At 44.2% G+C, this 22,804-nt stretch overlaps 1 protein-coding gene across 1 annotated transcript in view; it reads left to right on the top strand.

Moving 5' to 3' along the window:
• Positions 1-22,707, top strand: part of LOC119387278 (tyrosine-protein phosphatase non-receptor type 9) — a 28,646-nt gene extending 5,939 nt beyond the window's left edge. The window contains exons 6-11 of the mRNA XM_037654618.1: positions 635-820; positions 9,771-9,850; positions 12,181-12,341; positions 12,879-13,114; positions 13,327-13,534; positions 13,858-22,707. Of these exons, the coding sequence (XP_037510546.1) occupies positions 635-820; positions 9,771-9,850; positions 12,181-12,341; positions 12,879-13,114; positions 13,327-13,534; positions 13,858-14,096 (1,110 nt within the window). The 3' untranslated portion in view covers positions 14,097-22,707. The remainder of the gene's footprint in view (positions 1-634; positions 821-9,770; positions 9,851-12,180; positions 12,342-12,878; positions 13,115-13,326; positions 13,535-13,857) is intronic.
• The last annotated feature ends 97 nt before the right edge of the window (positions 22,708-22,804 follow it).

Genomic DNA, 22,804 nt, shown 5'->3' with positions numbered 1-22,804 from the left:
GGACACAAGTTCGATTCCCGCCCTTGGCATCTTCGTTTCGACGTGGGCGTAATGCAGGAACACCCTCGTAAAGAATTCAGGTGCACGTTAAAAAGCCCCGGGTGGTAAAAATTAATATAGAGTCCCCTACTATTATGAGACACCTCATAAGCATATCGTGATTTTCGCACATAAAATCTCAGTAATTCAGTTCAGTTTATTTCGACATCACAGGAGACATTTCAAATCACAACAGTGATGCTGTGGGGCGAAAGCAAAAGCCATTAAGGCTTGACGAAGGCTTCCTCACCATTTGACAGGATAGCAACAGCAGCATGAGATCATCAGTCATTATAACCTGTACTTCACGGTCATGTCGATTTGCATTTTAAAGCACGTAGAAAAATGTAATTATTGCAATTAATTGGGCAGCACAACACAGTGAATATGAAAAAAAGGCAAACAGGCGTTGGAGTGCACTGTGTTCTTGTAACAGCTGTTTTTCTTTCCTTTTTTTAATTGGGGCAACTGCTTTTCTTATCAAAAGACAAAAAGCAACACGAATGATAACATTCAAAGGAACATGCAGATGCCTGAGGTTGAGCTCCGTTATTACAGAACCTAGTGACCTCTCCAAATCTGTCTTCATCCGCAGGAAGAACCTGCTGAGCAGACGAGGGTCGCCGCAGCTTCACCTGAACTTGTCACAGAAGAGGAGGAAGACGAGAAGTGCCCTTCCTCATCGTCAGTGTCTTCTTCATCTCAGTGGGATGAAGGTACTGCCAATGGTGAACACAAGGACGGTGCCGTCACATTGGAGGAGTTCATCAGCCAACTTCAAGTAAGCAGGAATGCCTGCAGCCAGCATGTGAAGTGTTGTGCACGTGCTTGCATTAGGCCTATGTGGTTTCTCATCGAATCCGAGAACACTCTACGAAGCACATGAATTCAGTGGGCTATGTTTGTGTGATCTGGCAGATACAATGCAACATGTGCCTCTTTTTATGTTACTGTCATGACTAATGTAGCAGCTGTACAGTCGACGTCCGATTTCCCGGACCCTCAAGGGACCGCGAAAACGTCCGGAAAATCGGGCAGTCCGGAAAAACGAATGCACGTGAAAACGCACCTTTTTGGTAGGTATTTTTCGCTGACGGAGAGGGTCACGGCCGGAGCACAAGATTCCCATTGCAATTCAGCCAATGCATCGTTTAGGTGGCTCTGAAAAGAGCCGTTTATATATATATAAAAAAAAAACGACGTGGCCGGCGCTACCTCATAGGTCAGCACTTGGGCGCAAAGAAGTCGCTTATTTTCTTTTGCACGGCGTTCCGCTTGCCCGCGATCATGTCTGCCTCAATTTCATTCAACGTCATGTTGCCGCTGTACACCGATGACAGTGTCATCAGTGCTCGCGTCAACTCCGAGCTCGTTGGCTGTGCAGGAGCTGGCTCTTCGTTCTCGGTGTCGGAGTCATCGGAATCCTCCGTAACTTGACGAATGATTTCATCATCCGTCAACTCCGCACATAGCTCGAGGTCTTTGTCAGCGTCGGCGAAGCCCTCAAAGGTTATCCCGTCTGGAATCGACACGCCGGCAGCGCGCAGATCGTCGAAGGCAACGTCCGCGGATGGCAGTTCGTCACACATGCTGTCCACTTGGGGCGAGACGGCCGTCTCGGCATCGAGTGTGAAGCCCGCGTGGCGAAAACAGTTCCGCAGAGTCTCTTGCGTAACCGCCTTCCACGATTCCGCTATCATGCCGACGGCAGACCTGAGGTCAACAGCGTAGCTTTTCCCGCTGTCGGAGCAGAGCACCATGCGGCTGAGCACGCGTGATTTGTAATGATGCTTCAAGTTACGAATCACGCCTTGGTCCATCGGCTGCAATATTGCTGTGGTGTTCGGCGGCAGAAATTCAATCTGTACAGCCTTTAGGTCCTTGATGTGGCCATGCGCAGCGCAGTTATCCACAAACAGCAGAACTCTTCGATTTTGCTGCTCGAACCTTCTGTCCAGCTTGCGCACGTACGCTTCGAATAGCTGCTGCGTTACCCATGCCTTATTAGCTTCATAGAGAACAGGCAGAGTTACTGCCCCCTTGAAACATCTTGGATGCTTCGACTTGCCTATTACAAGTAACGGAAGCTTCTCGCTGCCTGACATGTTGCTGCCAACGAGGACAGTGAGCCGCTCCTTGCTGTGCTTGCCGCCGTGGTAGGGGTCACCAGCAAATGCAAGCGTTTTCTCTGGCAGCAGCTTGTAAAACAGTCCAGTTTTGTCGCAGTTGAAAATATCATTGGGTGGAAACTGCTGAAGCAAGGACTGCAGCTTTCCATCCCGATATTCGGCGACAACGGAATCGTCGACGGCGCCGCTTTCTCCGCACATCTTCTTGAACTTCAAGTCATTGCGGCTCTTGAAATTGCGAAGCCATCCATCGCTGAACTTGAAGTCCTTCACGTTCATCTGAAGCGCGAAAACCTCCGCCTTCTGCTTCAGGATGTCGCCTGACACCGGGATTTTCTTAGCGATCATGGCACTGAGCCACAACGGAGCGCTTCCTCGAGCTGCGGGTAAACACCGTGACTCGCATTCTTCTTTCCAGCCCCGGTTGATTTGGCAGCCACTTCCATATCTTCGCCTTGTTTTTGATGAAGTCCGATACAGTTTGCTTCGAAATTCCGAACTCCCTCCCCACCTCTGCCTGCGACCGACCGCTTTGGACTTGTTTAATGATGGCGGCTTTCTTCTCCATCGTGAGCCTACGAGGGGGCTTTGTGCGCTTCGAATGCGCGGACAAAGACGAAGGAGCAGTCAGTGCCATCGCTGTAAACGGCGAATCCGCTCGACGAGACGAAAAGCGCAGCACGAAACAGCTAGGAACTCGGTGGATGCTGAAGGTCGGGAAACGTGATCACTGAAGATAGCGCGCAGCAGCAAACTATCAACCGCAGACACGACCGCAGAGCAAGCAGAGCTGACAAAACACGTGAACGAACACAGTGAGGTTTGGCTTGGCTAAGCTACGGCTGGCAACGGATTGACACGTGCAGTTTCGAGGTTACGGCAGCCGCGGCGCGGTGCGGCGGTGCTGCTGGCCACACCTGCGATGCGAGTATGGTGGGTTCGAGGATATGAAAACAACTAAAATGGCGGCGTCGGTGGTGACTTTGGGTCGGCGGTTAGCAGTAAAAAGTCCGGGAAATCGGATGGCGAAGGCTATAAGCGTCCGGAATTTCGGACTTTTTAATACACTGACTCTATGGGGAACTTGACGGTGCCACAGATGAGTCCGGGAAATCGGGCATGTCCGGAATTTCGGGCGTCCGGGAAATCGGACGTCGACTGTATTATAGTCCTAATGACAGCATAGGTAGGCGCAACAGTGCGATTTTTGCACATGAAATTGTGATTTCTGCATGCTAGAATCTGTGTGAGAAAGTTCTTGTCTTGTAGACTGGCCTTTTCACACTTTTCATTTGCTTTGGTTTTTACTACAAACGAAGTTCAAAGCAAATGCTTTCCATCATTGACTGGCCACCTGGAATGTACAGATTACCGATTCTAGTAATAGAGATCCCAACGTCCTGGAGGCCCACTGACGATGCCTAGCTTCAACAACTCATGGATGAGATGCGGACTACGATAGGTTTTATTTTGGAGGAGGGGGGGGTACTAAATATTTTATGAAGCAGGTCACTTCATCTTTGCCTTAAAAACATGTCTACAAAGATTACAGCACCAGGCTCCTGCTTTGCATGAAACTTGAGCAGATTCTTTACAACTTGTGATGTTTGTAATTGATGAACGATAAAGTGTTCAGTTTGTTATCCCATTTAAATTGCAAAAGTAAAATGAGATAATTACTGTTCTTCATATCGGCTGTTGTCTCATGGATCTTGTAGGTTTGACAGTTGCTCGACAAGTGTCCGTTATTACATCAAGCGGACACAAATGAGTCTTTATAAAGTGTTTTTTTAAGCCAGACATTGTTTCTGATACAGTCGCCGACCGATAAATCGGACACCAATAATTCGGACATGCTCGGTAATTTGGACAGTCGCGCGGCACCGCCGATGATCCCATAGAAGTAATGTGTAAAGACGACCGATATTTCGGACAGCTGTGAGATCTACATTCGATAATCCGGACCCTGTCTGAGACTGTCGCGCACGCCGAATCGCCAGCCATTATCTCCTCCAGCACCCGTACCATACAAAGTATGGCCTCAGAGATCAAAATGAAAGCTAATTGGTGATCTATGAGGCTTTATTTCAATCGCTACATTATGCCTCAGAGATTTGTGATTGGAAATGCCGATCTTGGAGGCACTGGTCAACTGTGGGAAATCGTATCGACATCGCGAACATCCTACATTCCGGTTCCTATATCCCCGCGCACCCATAGAGTTAATATACTGACTCTAGAGGAAAAGCTCCCCATTGGGCCCATGCATTGAAACCTATAACCGCATGAGTTCTGCCATGATGGAACAAAACGAACGTTGCCGGACCCTGAGACGCTCGCTATATTTGACGGCAGTAATCAGTTTTAATCTACTAACCTAAGCCAGCTACACGCTGTTCAGGGAACATCAGCTGTGTTTTGATGCGTGAAGCCGTGTGTTGGTGTAGCGTTGTCTGTGCAGCTGGCCCGATTGATAACAGTTAACATTTCCACCTGTTTATGAATAGTTTTTACTCTGCACGCCCTACCGATAATGCATAACGAACAAAGTTTCTCCGTTGGCTGGCACAAAGGTCACTCGACAGATTCGCAGCTCGAAGCAAAGCGCGTAGGCTGTGGACGCGCGGTGCTTCGAATTGCAATGACGAGACACCTGTATCCACATTCTTTTTCAGCTCATTGCTGCTGTGCTTCAACACATAGTGCCATAAAGCAGAACAATGTCGATTGCAGCATGTAGCGGCGAATGTGAGTGAAACATCACCCGAAAGCTTCAATCAAAACTAAAGATACACGGCACACGAAATTTTATCGCCGTTAAAAAGACTAAAAAAAAACTTCGGTTGCACCTAGTTACATAACTTTCAGTGCTTGTCTCATCTGTTCTTTGCCGTCCGTCCTGGTTTGCATTGAAGTTTTCAGCTTAAAAGAAAAAAGGGCTGTCACATGAACTCGAGTGGTACGTGGCAACAGAAAACGCACACACCGGGAGACTGACAACTACGAGATACACGACGTAAACGAAGTTTCAGGGGCTTTAATATTACGCGGAAACTGGAGTAATCGGCCGCGAGCGCACTCTCAAGTGTTAGTGTTGATATGGTGGCACCATCTAGTAAACCAGCCTGCAAACGCTCCTTTCCGCGCACACTAAATTGTATAAATATCCATCGTATTCTTTCGTAAAAGTATTCAAAATAAAAAAAAACAATATCCGAGCGTTTTTAATTGTGGAAATGCTTCTTTAGGATTGATATGTGATGGCAAGAATGACAACGTTCCAAGATGTCAGCGCTCTTGTGGTTAGCGGTGTCGCGGCCCAGCTTTTCCTCTAGAGTCAGTATATTAACTGTATGCGCGCACCCGCGCTGCGCTGCTATCGCCGCCATTCTGTCGAATGCGTCTGCGATAAAGCGTTTTGCGCGCGCGTTCATTTTTATCTTGAGACTTGCTTTATTTTACGCTCTGCTGTCTCAAAAGATCTGAGTTAAATGGCGCCAACGGTGCCCTCACAGCTAGCGCCGAAGGCCGCGCCGACGACAACGAAACGCGGCAGATAGTCAACTGCCGATTTTTCAGACGCCCGATTTCCCGGACATGCTCGAAAATTCGGACGCTTTCGCGGCACCGTCACCAGCTCCATAGACGTCAGTGGTCAAGAACGTCGGAAATTTCGGACACTAAAACTCTTTGGCGTCCGATTTTTCGGACTTTCTGCCCAAATTGCAGGTCCGAAAGGCAATAATTGAAGCCCCCCACCTATGCCGCGTCTATCATCTCGTAGGTTCGAACCAGCGCTTTCACGAGTCGACGTGTTTGCGACAGTAGCAGAGTCCGAAAGTCAGCTTTGTCTCGATGCCGAAGTGTTATGGGGTGAAGCGGACCGGAAATTCAAAGGGGCCGCTATCACGGCGCCGTGCGGCGATGTCTTTACGGATAAGCAGTGGAAATGCACGGAGGCGTGATGGCGGCAGGTGGCAAACACGCCAGTACGGCTCATTCGCTGACAAGCCTTACGATAAGCATCATCAGTCAACTGCTCGCATTCAGTTGGCGAGAACCCAAACGCTCCGCGCCGCCATTCATGCTGCCTCTTTGTGCGACCGCTAAGTGCGCCGCACAGACGCGTTGCCTTCACGAACGAAACCAGCTCGTCATCGTACAGTGATCACATCACACTGGCAGAGATACAGGCGGACTTGGTTGCACGTAAGCGGAAGTGCGGGCAGCAACGCATTGACAACTTTTTTCGGCCACCGGGACCCTGAAGTGTCAATAAAAGTATTTTTTTCTGACGCATTCGTTTTTTCGGACATTCGATAATTCGGACTTATTTACATTCCCCATGGAGTCCGAATTATCGGTCGTTGACTGTACTTCTTATATTGCCGCTTATAATTACATATAAATCTTTTTAATTAGAGTGAATAGTGAAACAAAAGTAAAAACACTGTCTATTTAAGTGCAACATAATGTTTTCATTTAGTACTTGTAGTTTTGCTTTTTAGCTGCAGTGGTGTTGCAAGCAAGACATCTAAAACACAACTGCAAATTTTTATTATGCAAGTCGGCACTTTCATACAGCGTGTTTTTTTTTTTTCTTTTTTGACGAGACAGATTTTTTATTAAAATGCTGTGACAGCCAGGCCCCTGTTGTATATTCGCAAACGAACTCTACGCTGAGGCAAAAAACCTTTGCCACACCTAAAGTTGCATTCAAATGAGTAATTAACAAAAATTTGTTCATTAACTTTTTAATTATTAACTTTAGGGCCGTTGTTTATATGGAAGAGTTATAAGATGCAACAATTTATGGCATGCTCATTTTTTCAAAATCGCAAAAATTGCACATAATTTGAGACAATAATCATGTAAGTCTGAGGCCCCAACCGAGGCGAAACTGAAACTCAGTGCACCGGGCACTCAGCAAATCCATCAGCTCTGTTACATCAGACCGGAAGCTCACGTGACAAACTTTGGAAAAAGGCGCGTCACAGCAGAATATAGTCAGGAAAAACGGCAAGTTGTCCCAAATACTCAAATGGACTGCTTATTCTTTGCATTAGGTGGGTACTGCTTACCTGTTTCTTTCGTAATGTACTCAAGAAAACTACAATTTCTACTTTTAGTTTCACTGTACAGCTTAAAACTAGGCAGCAACCACAGTGGCGTTACTTCTCGCTGACAAGCGAAGAAGTTCTTTGCACTTCTTTCGAGTTTAATAAAGAAATAGATAAGCACTACACACCAAACGCAAAGAACAAGTGGTCCATTTGGTTATTTAGGACAACTTGCCGTTTTTCCTAACCATATTCTGCTGTCACGCGCCTTTTTTCAGTTCACTATACTCAGTTCAGTTTCAATGTACTCAAATTCTGTAATTTCTAAAAGTGCCAAAATAACGGGTTCAGACAGACTTCTTTAAAAACTTTTAGACCTTATGCCTGCTGCCATCTAGCGGCCGCCGTGCGCATTTCCGCCATGTTGAAGGCTAAGCGCGCTCGGCATGTGCACACAAGGAGTGTACGTATCGACGTGTGGCAGTTGATAGGAATGGCAATGCCGACATACTTTCATGTGCCGTGTTGCTCAGATTGAGAAATTGGTGTGCTGAAAAAAGGTTCACAGGAAACTAACCCCCATGTTATTAAATTTTCTCGCGTCTGACGAGAAGCGGCAGATCGTTCCGTTGCTCCGGCTACTGCTCACGACTAGCACCGTGTTTACGTTCGCTGTTCTTAATAGATGCGGTATGTGACAGCATCGGCACTCGTCAGAGAACACTTTTTCGTGTCATGCCGCAACCAGACACTTTTTGTGCCATGCGCTTGCATTTAACAAGGTGTGGGTTCGAGCTAGTTGGTACTCCATGATCAACACTTTTTGCGCAAAATTTTCTCAGACAACGGACGAAACAGAAACGGACGGGCGCCCGTCCGTGTCTGTTTCGTCTGTTGTCTGAGAAAATTTTGCGCAAAAAGTGTTGATCATGCGCTTGCAGGCACAGACAACCCGCGGCTTCGTGTACGAGCTTCAAAGCTGTATCGTGGCTACTCGCTCATGCCTGCGCTGCTGTTGGCATTACTTTATTACATTGCTATAACAATTACATGTTAGACAGGTCGGTCGAGTGCGTCATCAATTCTCAGCGAACGGACCGATTGTGCTGGAACGTGTTGTTTGAAGTTTTTTTGATTGTGGAGTTTAATAAGGTAACATTTGGTGGGATGCTTTGCGCGCCTATTGCTTCATTATGCGTATTTTTCAAGCATTTCATGTGCTATCACTACCAAATTCAGAGGGGCGGCCCGGATGGCCTGACCGCCCTTCCTTACTTTCTTTTTTTAGTTTATACGTACCCCAAGAAGAGCACATATATATCAGGCTCTCCCAGAAGCTGACCTCCTTCGGAAAAATCCTGTATCCACCCCTGTGTGCTATGAAATGTTAACAGATGCTTGTGTGTGGCACTTTTCATGTGAAGTTGAAAAAAAATGCTGTTCCAGCAATTGTGTTACACTCAACCGTGGGTGCGTTACCATCGGTTACGTGCTGCGGTGGGTTCGCAAGCGTTTAGTCGGCGACGGATAACTGCCTTGCGGAAACGGGTTGAAATTGTAAGGTGTCAGTAGGCCCCGAAAGTGACGATGTGAACGCGAATATTCTTGACGTATCATGTTATTTGCAGCACATGTCCGCTTTGAAATGGGTCAACAGCACTTTCTTACCGTTGTAACTGTGCCTAGCCGTGTCGAGCGCCAAAGCCTCCTCCCAACCATCCTGCACTACATGCATGATATTCAGAGAGCTAAGAATGCTTTATTCGTTACACTGAAAGCAGACAGACAAAATTTATAACCTAGAACAAAGCTTCATTCTCAACAACGGCAGGCCTACATGTGAGTCGGTGACAAACTTGTTCCTTTTTCTCGTTGTGAGGCAGTTCTTTACACATAATAACTGCCAGCGTAATAACTAGGAATTGCCGGTAACGTGTACATGCCGTTACAGACTCGTCTGGCGTTTTTATGCCTCAGTTACCCACTACCAAAGCAGATACAAGCAAGAAGTCATAGCAGCGACAGCAATACGATTCAGACACAAGCCTCCAACATGGCGCCAAATCGGTAACTTCGTGAAACCTCCGACAGATGGCAGCAATTTTGCATAAGGTCTATTCACCTTCACTTTCAGCAATCACACATAAGCTATTTAGTTGCAGCTTCTGCACGCACGATAAATTAGTTTTACATTCATGGTGCTTCTTTTTTTTTTTGGTGATGATGCTATTTTTGGTGCATACCAATTAGCACATTTCATTACCACATTGTCTTTTATACCAATGAATGTGCTGGTGGTTCTAAATGGGAGAAACAGATTTTAAAAATTAGCTTTCTGTCACTATCTCCCGCAACCAAAGAAAGTGAACTTAAACTGCGCTTGGGACGAGACACCAGAGTGGAAGCAGACAGAACGAACGCAGAGGCTTCCACTCTGGTGTCCCGTCCAAGCGCAGTTTAAGTTTACATAATATGTCTTACCAACTAGCCCCCCAACACATGCGACTGAAAGTGACTTCTTCATTTCATGCTTGACTTGTAGGTCAAAGGTCGTCGTGGCTTGTATCAGGAATATTCTGAATTAAAAGCAAAAAGTCCCGAGGGCACCTTTGTCACTGCAAGGTAAGCGGCATTTTTTCAAAACTTTTTGGCAGGCAAGGGCGTAAGGGTGGCTCTGCAGTCAATGCAGTAAGCATCGAAACAGCCTCACTTTGATATAAATGTACTCTTATTCTCTATTGTTGCCCTCTATTGTTGATCATTTGTTTATTTGATTACGTAGTCTCCAATTAATCTCTATTTTTGTAGTAACAATGCCTTGGCATGGTGAACAGGGCAGACAACAGGACAAGTGAGATAAATAACAGGTGACATGAACAACTGAACCAAGTATTATCATCCGTTTAAAAGTAAAAAGGAGCCTATAGCTTTGCTCAATAGACCACTTGCTCTTACCCTAAAAATCCTTAGATTCCTTTTTTAGTTTGTGTTTTTCCTCGGCGGCAGTAGACAAAATGGGTATTGTCCAAATACAATGTAGTAATGTGTGGCACGTCTACAGACAGACAAACAGTGGGGCTAAGGCAGTGGCACCATCTGGTATATTCAGTACAACCTCATTGAGTCAGATTTCATGGGACCAAAAAAAAAAAACTGTCCGAATTGACGAAATGCCGAATTATCGAGAGCATCAGGAAAACAACACATGTCTATTACATGAGTATACTTTTATTTCCCGCATGAATGTGCAAATCTTTTTCTCATTTTGCATAAGAGGAGTGTAAAATCTGAAAGTGTTGTCATCCTCCGACTTCCTTCACAATGCGACTGTGGTGCAAGACCCCCGTGTCGTAACTCAACCGAAACATGCTCTGCACCCCTTCCTTATCACCTACCGCCGCCACCAACACCACCACATGCACATGACGAAAATTTTTTCACCAGCAGTATATCAAATAACAGATCGTTCATGAATTGCAACATAGCAGACGAGTTTTATGCCATCATACGGACTGCGCCTGAAGCACTCTTTACCTTCAACTGCTTTTGCCATGTTTGAGTTTTGTGACATTACGCGCGAATTGCACCGAGTCAAAACAAAGCTGCTGAGTACCATGCCTGCTGAGGAAGAAAGCGTGGTCGGTAACAACACGATCAAAGGCGGCATCCATGTGGTTCTGAAAGCACGCGCAAAGCCTGCGCACACTGAGTCGAAATGAAATCACTGAGCGACGTGATTAAAGCATCCACACAGTTCTGAAGGCACTTGCAGCCTACAAGCCCCGAATCAAGAGAAAACTGCTGTTTGCCATAGCTGCTGCAGAATAAAGCTAGCTCATGGCTAGCTTGCTGATGCACAATGATGGATGGTGACTACACTTCCGATGGCATGTGGCGAAAATGAAACTACTCTTTGTAGCAGCCCCAGTGAACGAAACTGGAGTCACTGTCGAAGCTTTCATCAATAGCGCCCACGCAGTTCTCATGCACGAGTAAAAACAAAACTAGTCTGCTGCAGCCACCGAAGCCTTCATTACCAACACAATACTGGATGATGACCGCGCTTTTCTGAAGGCTTGCGACCAACGCAGTGTCACACGTAGTGGTAAACGCAAATGCAAATAAGCACGTTATGTCGATGGTGATGTGGACTGCGCCACCCTGCTTCAGTTGGACGTGAACGCAATTTCCGCTCCTTTGTGGAACTTGTGGAACTTTAACAGAGCACAGCTTTGAGCTCAGCACGCTTTGTCCGAATTAGCTGAGTCACAGTCACATATAACCGAATTATTGATAGTTTTACACCATTGAACAATGCATGTGCTTGCCGAGACCAGAGAATAGGTCCTAATTCATGAGCTGTTAGTGTTGAAATAAATAAACACGGCAGCCTCTTCACACTCCCAGCACACCTGTCATTTGAGATTGGCACACGCTACTCAGAGACGCCATCGCTGGTGGTGCACTTTGGACACCCCATAGTGCCAACTGATCTTATATGCCTCATGTGCCTCTGAGCTCCACGAGCAGTCCTATTAACTACAGCACAATCAGATGCGTCCAAATTAACGGGAGTTTCATGTTATAGGCTTACGCACGTTTCGCGGGACCAGACCGTGCATCCAAACCAACCAAATTTCTGAATTGACAGGTGCCGAATCCACGAGGCTTTATTGTAATAGTGAGTGCGGCATGCATACTGTAACACCCTTCACATGAAACCCATTCACAAATTGTTTAGATAAGAGCAGATCTTCAAGAAACACATAGCATGCATCTAATAAAATGTGTATCTGAGTGTTGTCCAGCTATGCGGTGTGAACTTCTGTTTAGTGTCATACTTGGCGCATTCTTCTGTTGATTCCCGTTTTGTTTGTGTTCGCTTCAGCTGATGGGAAGTATACTGAGTAACTAAAGGTGCCTTTCTTTTCCTATTCTTTCTGTCCGTGCAGAGTGAAGCCGAATCAGTGCAAAAATAGGTACACGGATGTGCTCTGTTTTGACCACAGCAGAGTGATTCTGTCCATGAGGAATGAAGACGACTGCAGCACGTACATTAATGCCAACTTTGTAGATGGTTACCGCCAAAAGAATGCTTTCATATCAACACAAGGTAGGGCACTTAGTAATGCACTTGTTGCTCTTTGTCACACTATTATGCCATCAAAGAGACTTTAATGATGAGTGCTTAAAGTAGTAGTACATACGTATTTGGCATGCAGTGGTAGTTCAGTTGCACCATTTTGCTGCATTTCTAGTTGTCTTCATGTTGCTGTGGCCATCCAAGTGCGACTTGTGTTAGCAGAGTTGACTATATTTGCCTGCTTACGTTTTTTTGGTGTAAAATGTTCTTGTGCTGGCACCTAACACCACAACAGCCTTTCCTATGACCTGTGGAATCCCTGCATCCTCCCCTTTTTATTTGAGTGCTTCGGCTCATTAATGTGTACAGAGAATATCTGTCGGCCTATAACCCATTTGGATGGAAACAAAATGTAGAAATGCTGGCACACTTACGTTTATATGCACATTAAAAGAATCCCACATGGCCCTCCATTGTAAACACTGTGGTGCTTTGTGACATTATATCCCATCGTTACTTTAATTATTCAATTAATAGCAGGGCCTGCTTGCTTTTATGTTCATTCAGGACCTTTGCCAAAGACATACACAGACTTCTGGCGAATGATCTGGGAGCAGCGCTGTGCAGTAATTGTGATGACGACACGAACCTTTGAAAGGGGACGGGGCAAGTGCGGCCAGTACTGGCCACCTGGGGAGCCTGGTGCCTCTATAGAGCTCGAAGACCTGTTCAAGATCACAGTCTTGGCCAAGGACCCTAAGCCAGATTATGTGGAAACACAATTGGAACTGTACAACTGTGAGGCAAGTACCTTGCTTTCCTCTTTTTTTTCTTTTTTCTTACAGCAGGAACTGTTAAGGACTTCACAGTTTTGTGGCACTTATTGCTAGTCTCGTTATCGTGTCTGTCACGTGTTTCTTTTATCGACAACACCTTTAGAAACTGAAGCTCTTATTTGTGTCTCTACGGGCGATTGAAGTTCTGCTTCCCTCGTTTTATCCTCGCACCTACACAGAGCCAGGAGTCCCGCTCCGTGAGTCACCTGCAGTTTACAAGCTGGCCGGACTATGGTGTGCCCGACTCTGCCTTGGCCATGCTGGCATTTCGGGGAGTGGTCCGTGAGAAGCAGGCGCAGGCTGTGTCTTCTATGGAGCCCAAGTGGGATGGCCATCCCCTAGGGCCACCCATCGTAGTTCATTGCAGTGCCGGAATTGGCCGTACCGGTATGTTACCATACGTGCATCCAAACATTTCACCTCCTCAAACAAAAGCTTCTATACAAAGCAGTATGGGATTTAGTATCGTGGTGGTTGGATTGCGAAAAGAAATGAATGCACTGTGGTGGAGTAGGGCAGGGGAGGAGAAGAGTATGTGCATGTTGTGAATCGATCACTTTCATTGGTGCTGGTGTACATCTCTATGGCCTGTATGGATTGACACTGTAAAATACTATGTGCCTTTCTGATGATTATAACTGTTTAGATTGAGGATTCATTAACTGTTCTGGTGATGCTGCAATGTATCATAAATACTCTTTTCTGTGCAGGAACATTCATTACCTTAGACATTTGCATCAAGCAGTTGGAGGAAGAGGGAAGAGTGGATGTTCGCTCTACAGTGGAACGAATTCGTTCCCAGCGTGCGTTTAGCATTCAAATGCCTGACCAATACGTCTTCTGCCACCTTGCGCTGCTTGAGTTTGCCCTACTTCGCGGGCTGCTTCAAGACGTGGCTCTGGATGGCTTCGACGATGACGACGACCGTGATGGCTCGGACTCTGAGTGATTATTTCTGTGCATTGTTCTGCTGCAAAACTTATTATTTTTTAATGTAATTTTCTCGTCGCAAACTTGTGGCTGCGGTCGTATGGTCACGATCGTGGCACCAACCTAGCGATACGTTTCACTTTTACCTCTGTAGTTGGGTTGAGGTGTACAAACGTCTAATCTAACTAATGTCGTACCTTATAATTAACTCTAAAAAAGCCTGTGTGATTTGGTGATTTGCCTATAAAGGCAAGTAGGGCTTTCTATTTTGCGCAGACCAACTGAACGAACCCTGGTTTTGTTCAGTAACTGGAACGTTCGCTGAATAATTAAATATTGACCTGATATGGTTGTACCAACGGCAGTGCATAAAGTTTGCACATTGGGGAAGAATTCCATCATTTCCTTTTTGACCCCCTTCTGCCGGTTTGCTTGCCGTCTATGGCAAGCTGTGCAGGAATTGTTCGTTAACAGCGTACTCGACTAAGGTGCCTTGAATTAAGCGCACCGCTTTCATTACTAAGAACTGTTTAACGTATTGTGCGAGATTCAAGCCACATATAATTTTGCTTGAGCAGCAGTGCATTCGTTTTAATTCTGTCGAAGCTTCACTGAGGTTTCCGTTGTAATACTCTGGTCATATCCACACCTCGCGCATGCCTCAGGGGTTGCTTTTGAATTCTCCTGCGTATTGTGCAACATTCTTTTACACTTGCTGAACCACGGCACTAATTTATAATCCTGTTGTGTTTTAAAAGCAGGTGTATACAGTCTACATGTGATTACGCTGAAGATAATTGCAACATGGGCTATACTTTCTCCAAAGATGTGCGGGAAATGGTTGACATGTTCAAGAAGTTATTTTTCACCATTAGCATAGCACTACACCCTTTGATACCCAACTGCAATTGCAGGCTTGTGGTGCCCTGAATATCGTATAAAAATTTTCATGTTGTTTTTCCGTTCACAAAATCATACTGTCTTATGTGTATTATTCTTAACTGTTAATACCACTTGCGTTTTCGGATTTGGTTGAATTGTTGTGTGCCCATACACTGAGCACGAAATGGTGGGCAAGAGAAAAAAAAATGCAGAATATACTCATGTGTACCAGGGTGCCATATTCTTATTATATCTATCAGTACATGCTTTCTAAGAAAACCTGCAAGTATCAAGGCCTGAAACAGAGCACTCCTTTTTATCTTCTTTCTTTTTTTTTGTCTCATCTGAAGGATTCAGCTTTGGTAAATCTTTTCTGTGAATAGTATATGGCGAATGTGCAGATATTATTTGTGAGAATGGAATAGCAGCTTCATTCATCAAAAATTAAGTGTGGTGGCCAGCGGTACATACAGAAGTTTTGCATAACTGAGCACGAAATTAACCAACCGTTGTTAGTCATTATAGAAATAGTAAAAGTTATGTTAGTTTGGCTTGCAGAACATGCAAGCCAAATACTGCATAAATCTGCTGCACACAAAGACCTTACTTGCCTCATGTGAAAGCCTACTCGCTATTTGCAGCAGCTTTCGAAAACCCGAACTTTTCACCCTCTGCAATGTAAGCAGTCAGGTTATAAATAGTGCACTCATCGTTCACATAAGGTCCTCTTTCAAAAATGTCTTTGGGAATATGTTCCTTCAAAGGCATTGCACTCATTATAATAGCTTCTGAGGCCCTTTTGACGTTTGGCCCCGTTTACATAAGGATATTTTCTTTAGCCATAAATATTAAGAAACGCGAAAAAAAAGAAGACTCTGGTTTCTTAGGTAACATTAATTAATTGCTTACTGAAGACAACGGCTCGTGGGAAGCTTGTGTCAGCGCACATTAGTAGGAACCACATGGAACATATTTCTGGTGGCATATACGTTGGCAATTTTTCTTGCATCGACCCCACTAAAAAATGGTCTTCAGAGTACAGTAGAATCTATTCTGCAAAAGTTCAAACGGAAGGTCAAGTATAATATGCAGGCAATATTTTAGGCAACATTGCATATGCAGAAAGGAAAATGTTTATTGTATAGGTTCTGAAAAGTGAGCTTTAAGATAGTAAGAAAAGCAATTTCAGTGCACTGTCTGCATTATTTATCTGCTAGAATCGCCTAAATATTCTTGCAAACCTGCTAGGGACATGAAAAAGATGTACATGACGTGAAATTTGATAATAATCACTGTCTGCTGCGAGCTTTATTTTATGGAAAGCCCTCTAATGTGGAAGAACTAGGGATGAATCTTAGTGTCAATATGTCCGTTTTATACACTCTGCACATTATGCACTTTTAAGCTTGGCTGAAACTGAAACACATTCCATGTGTTACATCTTCAAGCGGCTGCCTGAGGATGTGCGCTGCATGATTAGTAACAGCATGGCTATTGTATGGAACAAAGTGGATACTCTGACACTCAGCTGCTTCATGCCAAAGATACACTGGAAATATGTGCCATGTAGTTGTCACTCCACAGTGCACTACGAGTCTGCTTTGCTTCCTTGCCATGAAGACTGAATGTCTCTCTTACCCTTAAGAAAAAAGAAAAATATGAAGAAAAGACTTGACATAGTGTTCGTAATATTACTTGCGATGCTTATGACAGACAGTATCAAGTTACACACCTGCTGCTCTCAAATGTCCATCTCTAACTCCGCTTTGGCACCGTGCTGTTTCGAAATGCTATAGTTTTCCGCTGGAAACTGCCTTCATTTCACTGCTATAATGAGAACACAAGTCTTCAGTCACTAGACAGTTTTTACACAGACTGGAAAGAGAACAAGCAAAACAGCTTTCTTTAATTAAAAAGGTTTGCTGCAAGGCATAATGAGACAAGTGGAATTACTGAAGAGCACACAGCCGTGTAAAGTGTAAGAACTGTACCGTTGCTGCCGAAAACTTGTTCATTACCAAAGAAAGTAGTAATTTCATGTGGTTGTGGTGACCCTTTCAAATGAAAGACGGAAATTTATTGCAAACTTGTCCCAGAGAAGAGTTTCATGCAATTTTTTCTGCACTGATGACAAAGCTACTTCGTGCACGCACTTTTGTTTGATTCCATGTGTAGCCACTTCAAAACAACTCCACAAAGCTGCGGTTTTGCATTTGCAGTTGTAGTGTGCTCGCGACTGTCGCTTTTCAATTCATTTTGCTTCCAAAGAAGGCCAACTGATGTGGTACTCACACGATCTCTCTTGCTGAAATCGTTGCACATTACCCGATTTCAGGAAACACTTGCAGTGTGGCTTGAGATAAGGGGGGGGGGGATTATTCTGGGGTGCATTGCTGTGATCACATCGTTAGCTAACTGTGCTTTTTTGCATGTCACTGCTGAAGGCAGCAAAGAATCATTTTGGCAATAACATTATAGTACTGTATGAAATGCAAGCAGACCAGGATTAAACGTGGAGCAGGATAAAAATCTAACTAGACCATCTATTTCGACTTCATATTTGCCCGTGTGCGTAAAACTAGTGAGATTCATCGACTGATGCCACAAGAGCGTAGGGGCTGTTAGCATATTAGCCGCCAGTCACATCGAGGATCGACCTAACATTAATGGGTGGCCATCAGCAAAAGCTGTTCCCTGGGGTACCTGGCTAGGAAGTGTTAGCAGCCAGTAGCGTCAGAAACACAGAATTGTTTCATGTAATTGTATGGGAGTAATGTTCTCTGGCCTGCCTGTATGTTCAACTCTGCTAGAAAGAAAGAAAATAGGTTTCAGAAGGATGTCTCTATTGTATGCTAAGTGCTTTGCCAAATGGCATTGTGAGGTGTGCAGTTGTAGCATGTTGTATGAAGCCGGTATCGTACAATTGATCATCAGTAATCTAGCGAGAGGTGTCTCTAAGGGCAAACACTTCGGCAAGGGACTTTGGTTATGATAAAGGCTAGAAACATTGCCACCAGAGACATCTGTCCAGCCACTGATGATCATTCCACGTATTCGTTTTCCCATAAACCTCCACCTGAGTCGATTCTCATAAGACAGGTTTGTCATTGTGGTGGGTGCTTCCTTCGCGCTGTAGCCTTATAGTGACTCCTATGGCCATTGTGCGTGGCTGCTTAGTGAAATCAAGAATTGGCATTTCTTTTCTTGCACAGCACAAAAAAGAAACACGGGTTGCCTGCGTATGCACATTCAGTGGAAGAAAATGGCCTTATCTGCTGACACACCTGCGAAGCTTACTTTTTTCAACCGGAGCTCTGCAGTATTTTCAGTGGCAAGTTTCTAACCAATTCAGTAGTTATTGCTACCTTGGTGTTTTGTCTACATGCAAAGGCAGTGCCATGCTGAGTGTTGGGACTAGCCACGTCACTTGTGTGTTTTATTGGTGTTCCTGACACCCACGGAAATTTTCGTTTGAGATATGCTTGCAAGTCAGGCTCCAAGAATAAGTAATGCAACCCCATGCCCCAGTGATGTACCATTGGGGCATGGCAGCACAAGGACTTGCTAAGGGCTTGGACAGTTGCTGCTTTTCTGTTGTATTTCCAACAGAATTCTTCGCCAGAACTCCCATTTTTCATTAGCAACCTCTCGGTAGGTTTCTTTGTCAGTATATTGCCTACAGTCCTTATCATGCTTAATCAATACGTGCATTAAACACCTTGAGCACTTTTTGTAAGATTCTCTAATGGTCATTTCAGATTATGCCACACAAACTCGTGCAAGACGACATTCAAAGTGGGTTTCAAAAAAAAAAAGTCTGGTTCCAATAACGACACCAACCGCATGTAATTGCGTGTTATGGGACTGACTTTTAGACCCATAAGAAGGCTTAGTCGCCATTTCTCACAGCCACTGTACTTTCAGTGCTTTCTGGAATTGCCACTCAAATATGTCATCATGCACAAAGAATATATAAAGAAAAAACTAACTTCACAGGTTTTGCAAATAAGCTCCAATGCATGTGTGCACACAGTCCTACCACAGGAGAATGGGTGCTTTGATGGCAGGAAAGAAAGAAAAAAAAAAAAAGAGAAACACAAGGACCTTTTGGAAAACCCTTTGCACTAAGTATGGTGAAATCTCAACGTGGTGAGGCTTAGATTGCCAGTGGAGACTATATATGTATTACAGTGCTTTTGAACTGGTCAAAGGTGTGCGTGTTTTCTGGTGGAATGATACACGCTGTAGGCATGTGACGTGTATTACCTCCTTGTGCTGCTGATTACTTGACATGCATCTGCACTTATCGATAAACTGCAGCCTTGAGCTGCTTAGTTTTGCGTGTGAATGCCTCTTTGGCTTTGTGCACAAGAGAGGCAGCAACAAAAAAGTATTGTATTGCATTCCCAATCTAGTACGGCCTTGTTTTCCCAAGCACCAACATTTGTCGCTGCTTCGGAATACCTGGCACGGGCTTGTTTTTTAGGGTACTTTGTAAATATAGTAGCGTTTTAATTCCGCAAGCAAGAAGCAAACCGTTTTCTCCAAATGCCCCTTGTTTATATGTGTATGTGTTAGTATCCAGCTTTGCTGTTGATATTTTTCGTAGGGAATGTTATGTTCTTCCTACATGATGATTGCGTATAAGGATTTTTTCCAAACGCTTGTCTATTTTTGTCTACTTAACACAAGGAAGCCATGACTGGAAAAGAATTTTGTTACCTGTGTGCATGCAGTGTCAAACAGTTGCAGGTCTCGCACAGCGACAGATGCTGTCATACCATCTCTTTAATGCAAAGCTTAATGAAATTAAAAAAAACAGCATGGCAGCCAGCATTTGCATCGCAGCAGTGTAAAAAAAAAAAGCACACACCATGATTGCTTTATACAGGGCAGGAAGCCGTCTGGTGCTCATCTACATTGTGCAGCCTTCCAATCTTTCAATGATAGCGTGCAAGTATCTGCTGACTGATGTACAAGCACAATTTGACCGTTTGTAAAGGCGAAATATATTGGGCAAGTTATGAGTGTGTACACAAGGCAGTGGGTAGCATAGATTACACATGCTAGGCTGATACGGTATGATTTGTTCGCGTAAACACCATAGCTCAGGTTGCTTACTGACTTGCTGCTCAATCTGCATGCAGGTTCTGTCAGTGGCATGAGCTATGTGACAACCCAAACTCACTGAAAGCAAATCAGTTGTACAGATGTCCTTTGTATGGATGCTGATTGTAACAAACAGGAAAAAGAAACAAGGACACACTCAGGATAAACGCTGTGTACATGTACTGGAGAAACGGCATCTGTCTTTTGAGTACAGCTTTTCTCAGTCCTGTATGGTTTTCGAATGGTAAATTGCGTTGCATAATGAGAGCTAGGCACAACGGTAGTGCTACCTCGCTCACACTATTGGATGCTTTGTGTACACACGGAATCATTCATTTTACAACTGCTCTCCGTCATGCGTTTGATGTACCCCAGTAGTTGGCAGCAGTACCCCAGTAGGCTCTGATATCAGCAAACCTTTTTTTTTTTAGTTTGCGTGGTATTGCTCGTGCTACACTCTGGACATTTCTTATTCTGTTGGCATAGCTCGCATGTTGTTTGTTGAAAGATTGGAAAAGGCTGCACATTCGACATCCTCACCAGTTATATTTGTTGGCGCATCACAATGGCTAAACGCCATATCTGTGCCATGTCCAGCCACTCTCGACTTGCACTGTTTGAGACTGTTCACTTGCATCTTTTTAAGGACTGCTGCAAAACATATTAACAGCTATCATTGACGCTATTTTTAAGAGTTCACCGGGGACCTTGTGCATGTGTGTGTTGTGGTCATGTACGTGTGTCTTTTCCCCGCGTATTATCCTAGTCACGTTTTAGGCGCGTGAATCCTGTGCATTTATAATACAAGCTGTTTTCTTGTCAACTTATGTCCATTGCTGGTGTATATTCTGACGTGTACTGCTCCTTGCGTGCATGACACCGGTAAGACAATACTTTTTTTTTTGTTCTCTCTGTTGTTGATGTGTTGTGCTATATTTAAAATGATATTTTTGCCATCTATGTCAGAGCTCCCTTCTTGCCGGACTGATATGTTGTAGTATTTCATTCGCCTGTGGGATATATTTTGTTCTTGCCATTCAATACCCAAGCACTGTCTGTCGGACACTACCCTTAATATCTCTAATATTTATAGAAAGCCTGAAAAAAAAAGCTTGCTTGCCATTATTGTTTTCTTACTTCTCTGGTTTTTTGACAAAGGCCGGGAAACTAATGTCAGCCATCCATTTGCACGATTCTAGGTGACAAGGTAAAAGAAATACTGCCCCCGGTTTCAGTACACAGGCATCCTCAGCATGAAAGAAATCAAGAGTGGCACACATATTAGAGCAACAGTGCATAGAACTTTAATTAGAACTTGGAAGAATATCCTGACCAAATGCCCAACATGCTGCTATAATTGTACATTAACTTCCCATTAACAATTTCTTGTTCTATTATCTACAAACATCAGTCTTCAACCAGCCACTCATATAGCTAGAGAAAATAGGTTGCATGTCAGCCTATAAACCAATCCCTTTGCTGTCAACTGCTTCTTCTGCTATGATAAAAATACTTTACTGCTTATCATCCATGTCAGCTTGCACTTCAGAACGCTGACATGGTTTATCAAACCTGTTTCCCAATGCATAAAACCTCATTAGCTGGCACATTGTTTGACTAGAAGCCGATCGAAAATTTGCGTGAACATATCTATTGGGCAGTGGTGAATTGCAAATTTCTGCAAGCACAAGTCGGCATGTTTCTTTGGTACACAGACACTGCTTGTTGCTTGTTTCTAAAGCTCTCAGCTTAAAGTGAATGGTGTAATGTTTGGTGAGTTAGCTGTCTTGCAAGAATAAAAAAAAAAGGAGCCATTAACAAAATCAGTCTGCATGGTGTAATTTTTTCCGAAGTTTAGGGGCTCAATAATGTAATTTGATTTCTTCAAGTCATGGCTGAAGACTGCATAATTTCCCTACATTTGACAGCATTGGTTAAAACTGCAAGCAAAGCTATGAAAGACACGCTCGACTGAAGCCAAATTTTTTTAAAAAAGAAAAATATTTGCTGACATTTTACGTTCTAACGTTCATGCTATGTTCGGTCCACTTTTATTTGTTCTTTAACTGCAATTGCTAAATTCACCTTGCACAGTTAAAGCATTTAGTCTTCTGATCTACTATCTTTAACTTTGCAAACAATTACTGTTTTAATTACATAGTAGCTTTAATTCTACACCTCTTCAAGAAACAGCCAAAGCTACTTTCGTTGCAGCCAACAACATTTACGCAGGAATTCGCTCACATAGGAGCAACCTAGATTCATCTCTGACGAGTGCACTGTAGACATGGCAACCAAAACAAAAAAAAAGAAGCTGTGATGCTACATGACAGTCATTATTTTATTACAACTGTACACTTACAAATTTGCTTTTCTCCATTTCATACAACACTGCATCAGCGGTACAACTCTCTTGTCTTTCCAAAGATTTACAGTGTAGTCCCGATTGTGAAGCTCCGTGGCTTTTCTTTATTTTCTTGTTTGAGTAACAAATGAGAGTTTTGCCTCTTGACGGCAACACCTTGACTCACAATCACTGTTTCATAGTCCCTGGGCCTTTGGAAGACTGGCCCGCATAACATTAACGCACTTTTTATCACATGTAGCATGGAAATAAAAACATATCGTGAAAATGAAAACCGTGTCTCGCTGTGAACTTTTCATTACTGCTGCGTGAAGTACTCTACTATCTCCCACATGTTTATCAGGGGGTCCTGTCACTGTCAAAAAAGCACA

The sequence above is a fragment of the Rhipicephalus sanguineus genome, chromosome 3, assembly GCF_013339695.2.
Source record: "Rhipicephalus sanguineus isolate Rsan-2018 chromosome 3, BIME_Rsan_1.4, whole genome shotgun sequence".
Taxonomy (NCBI): domain Eukaryota; kingdom Metazoa; phylum Arthropoda; class Arachnida; order Ixodida; family Ixodidae; genus Rhipicephalus; species Rhipicephalus sanguineus.
The sequence above is the reverse complement of the archived record's forward strand: the minus strand, read 5'-3'. Positions and strand labels throughout refer to the sequence as shown.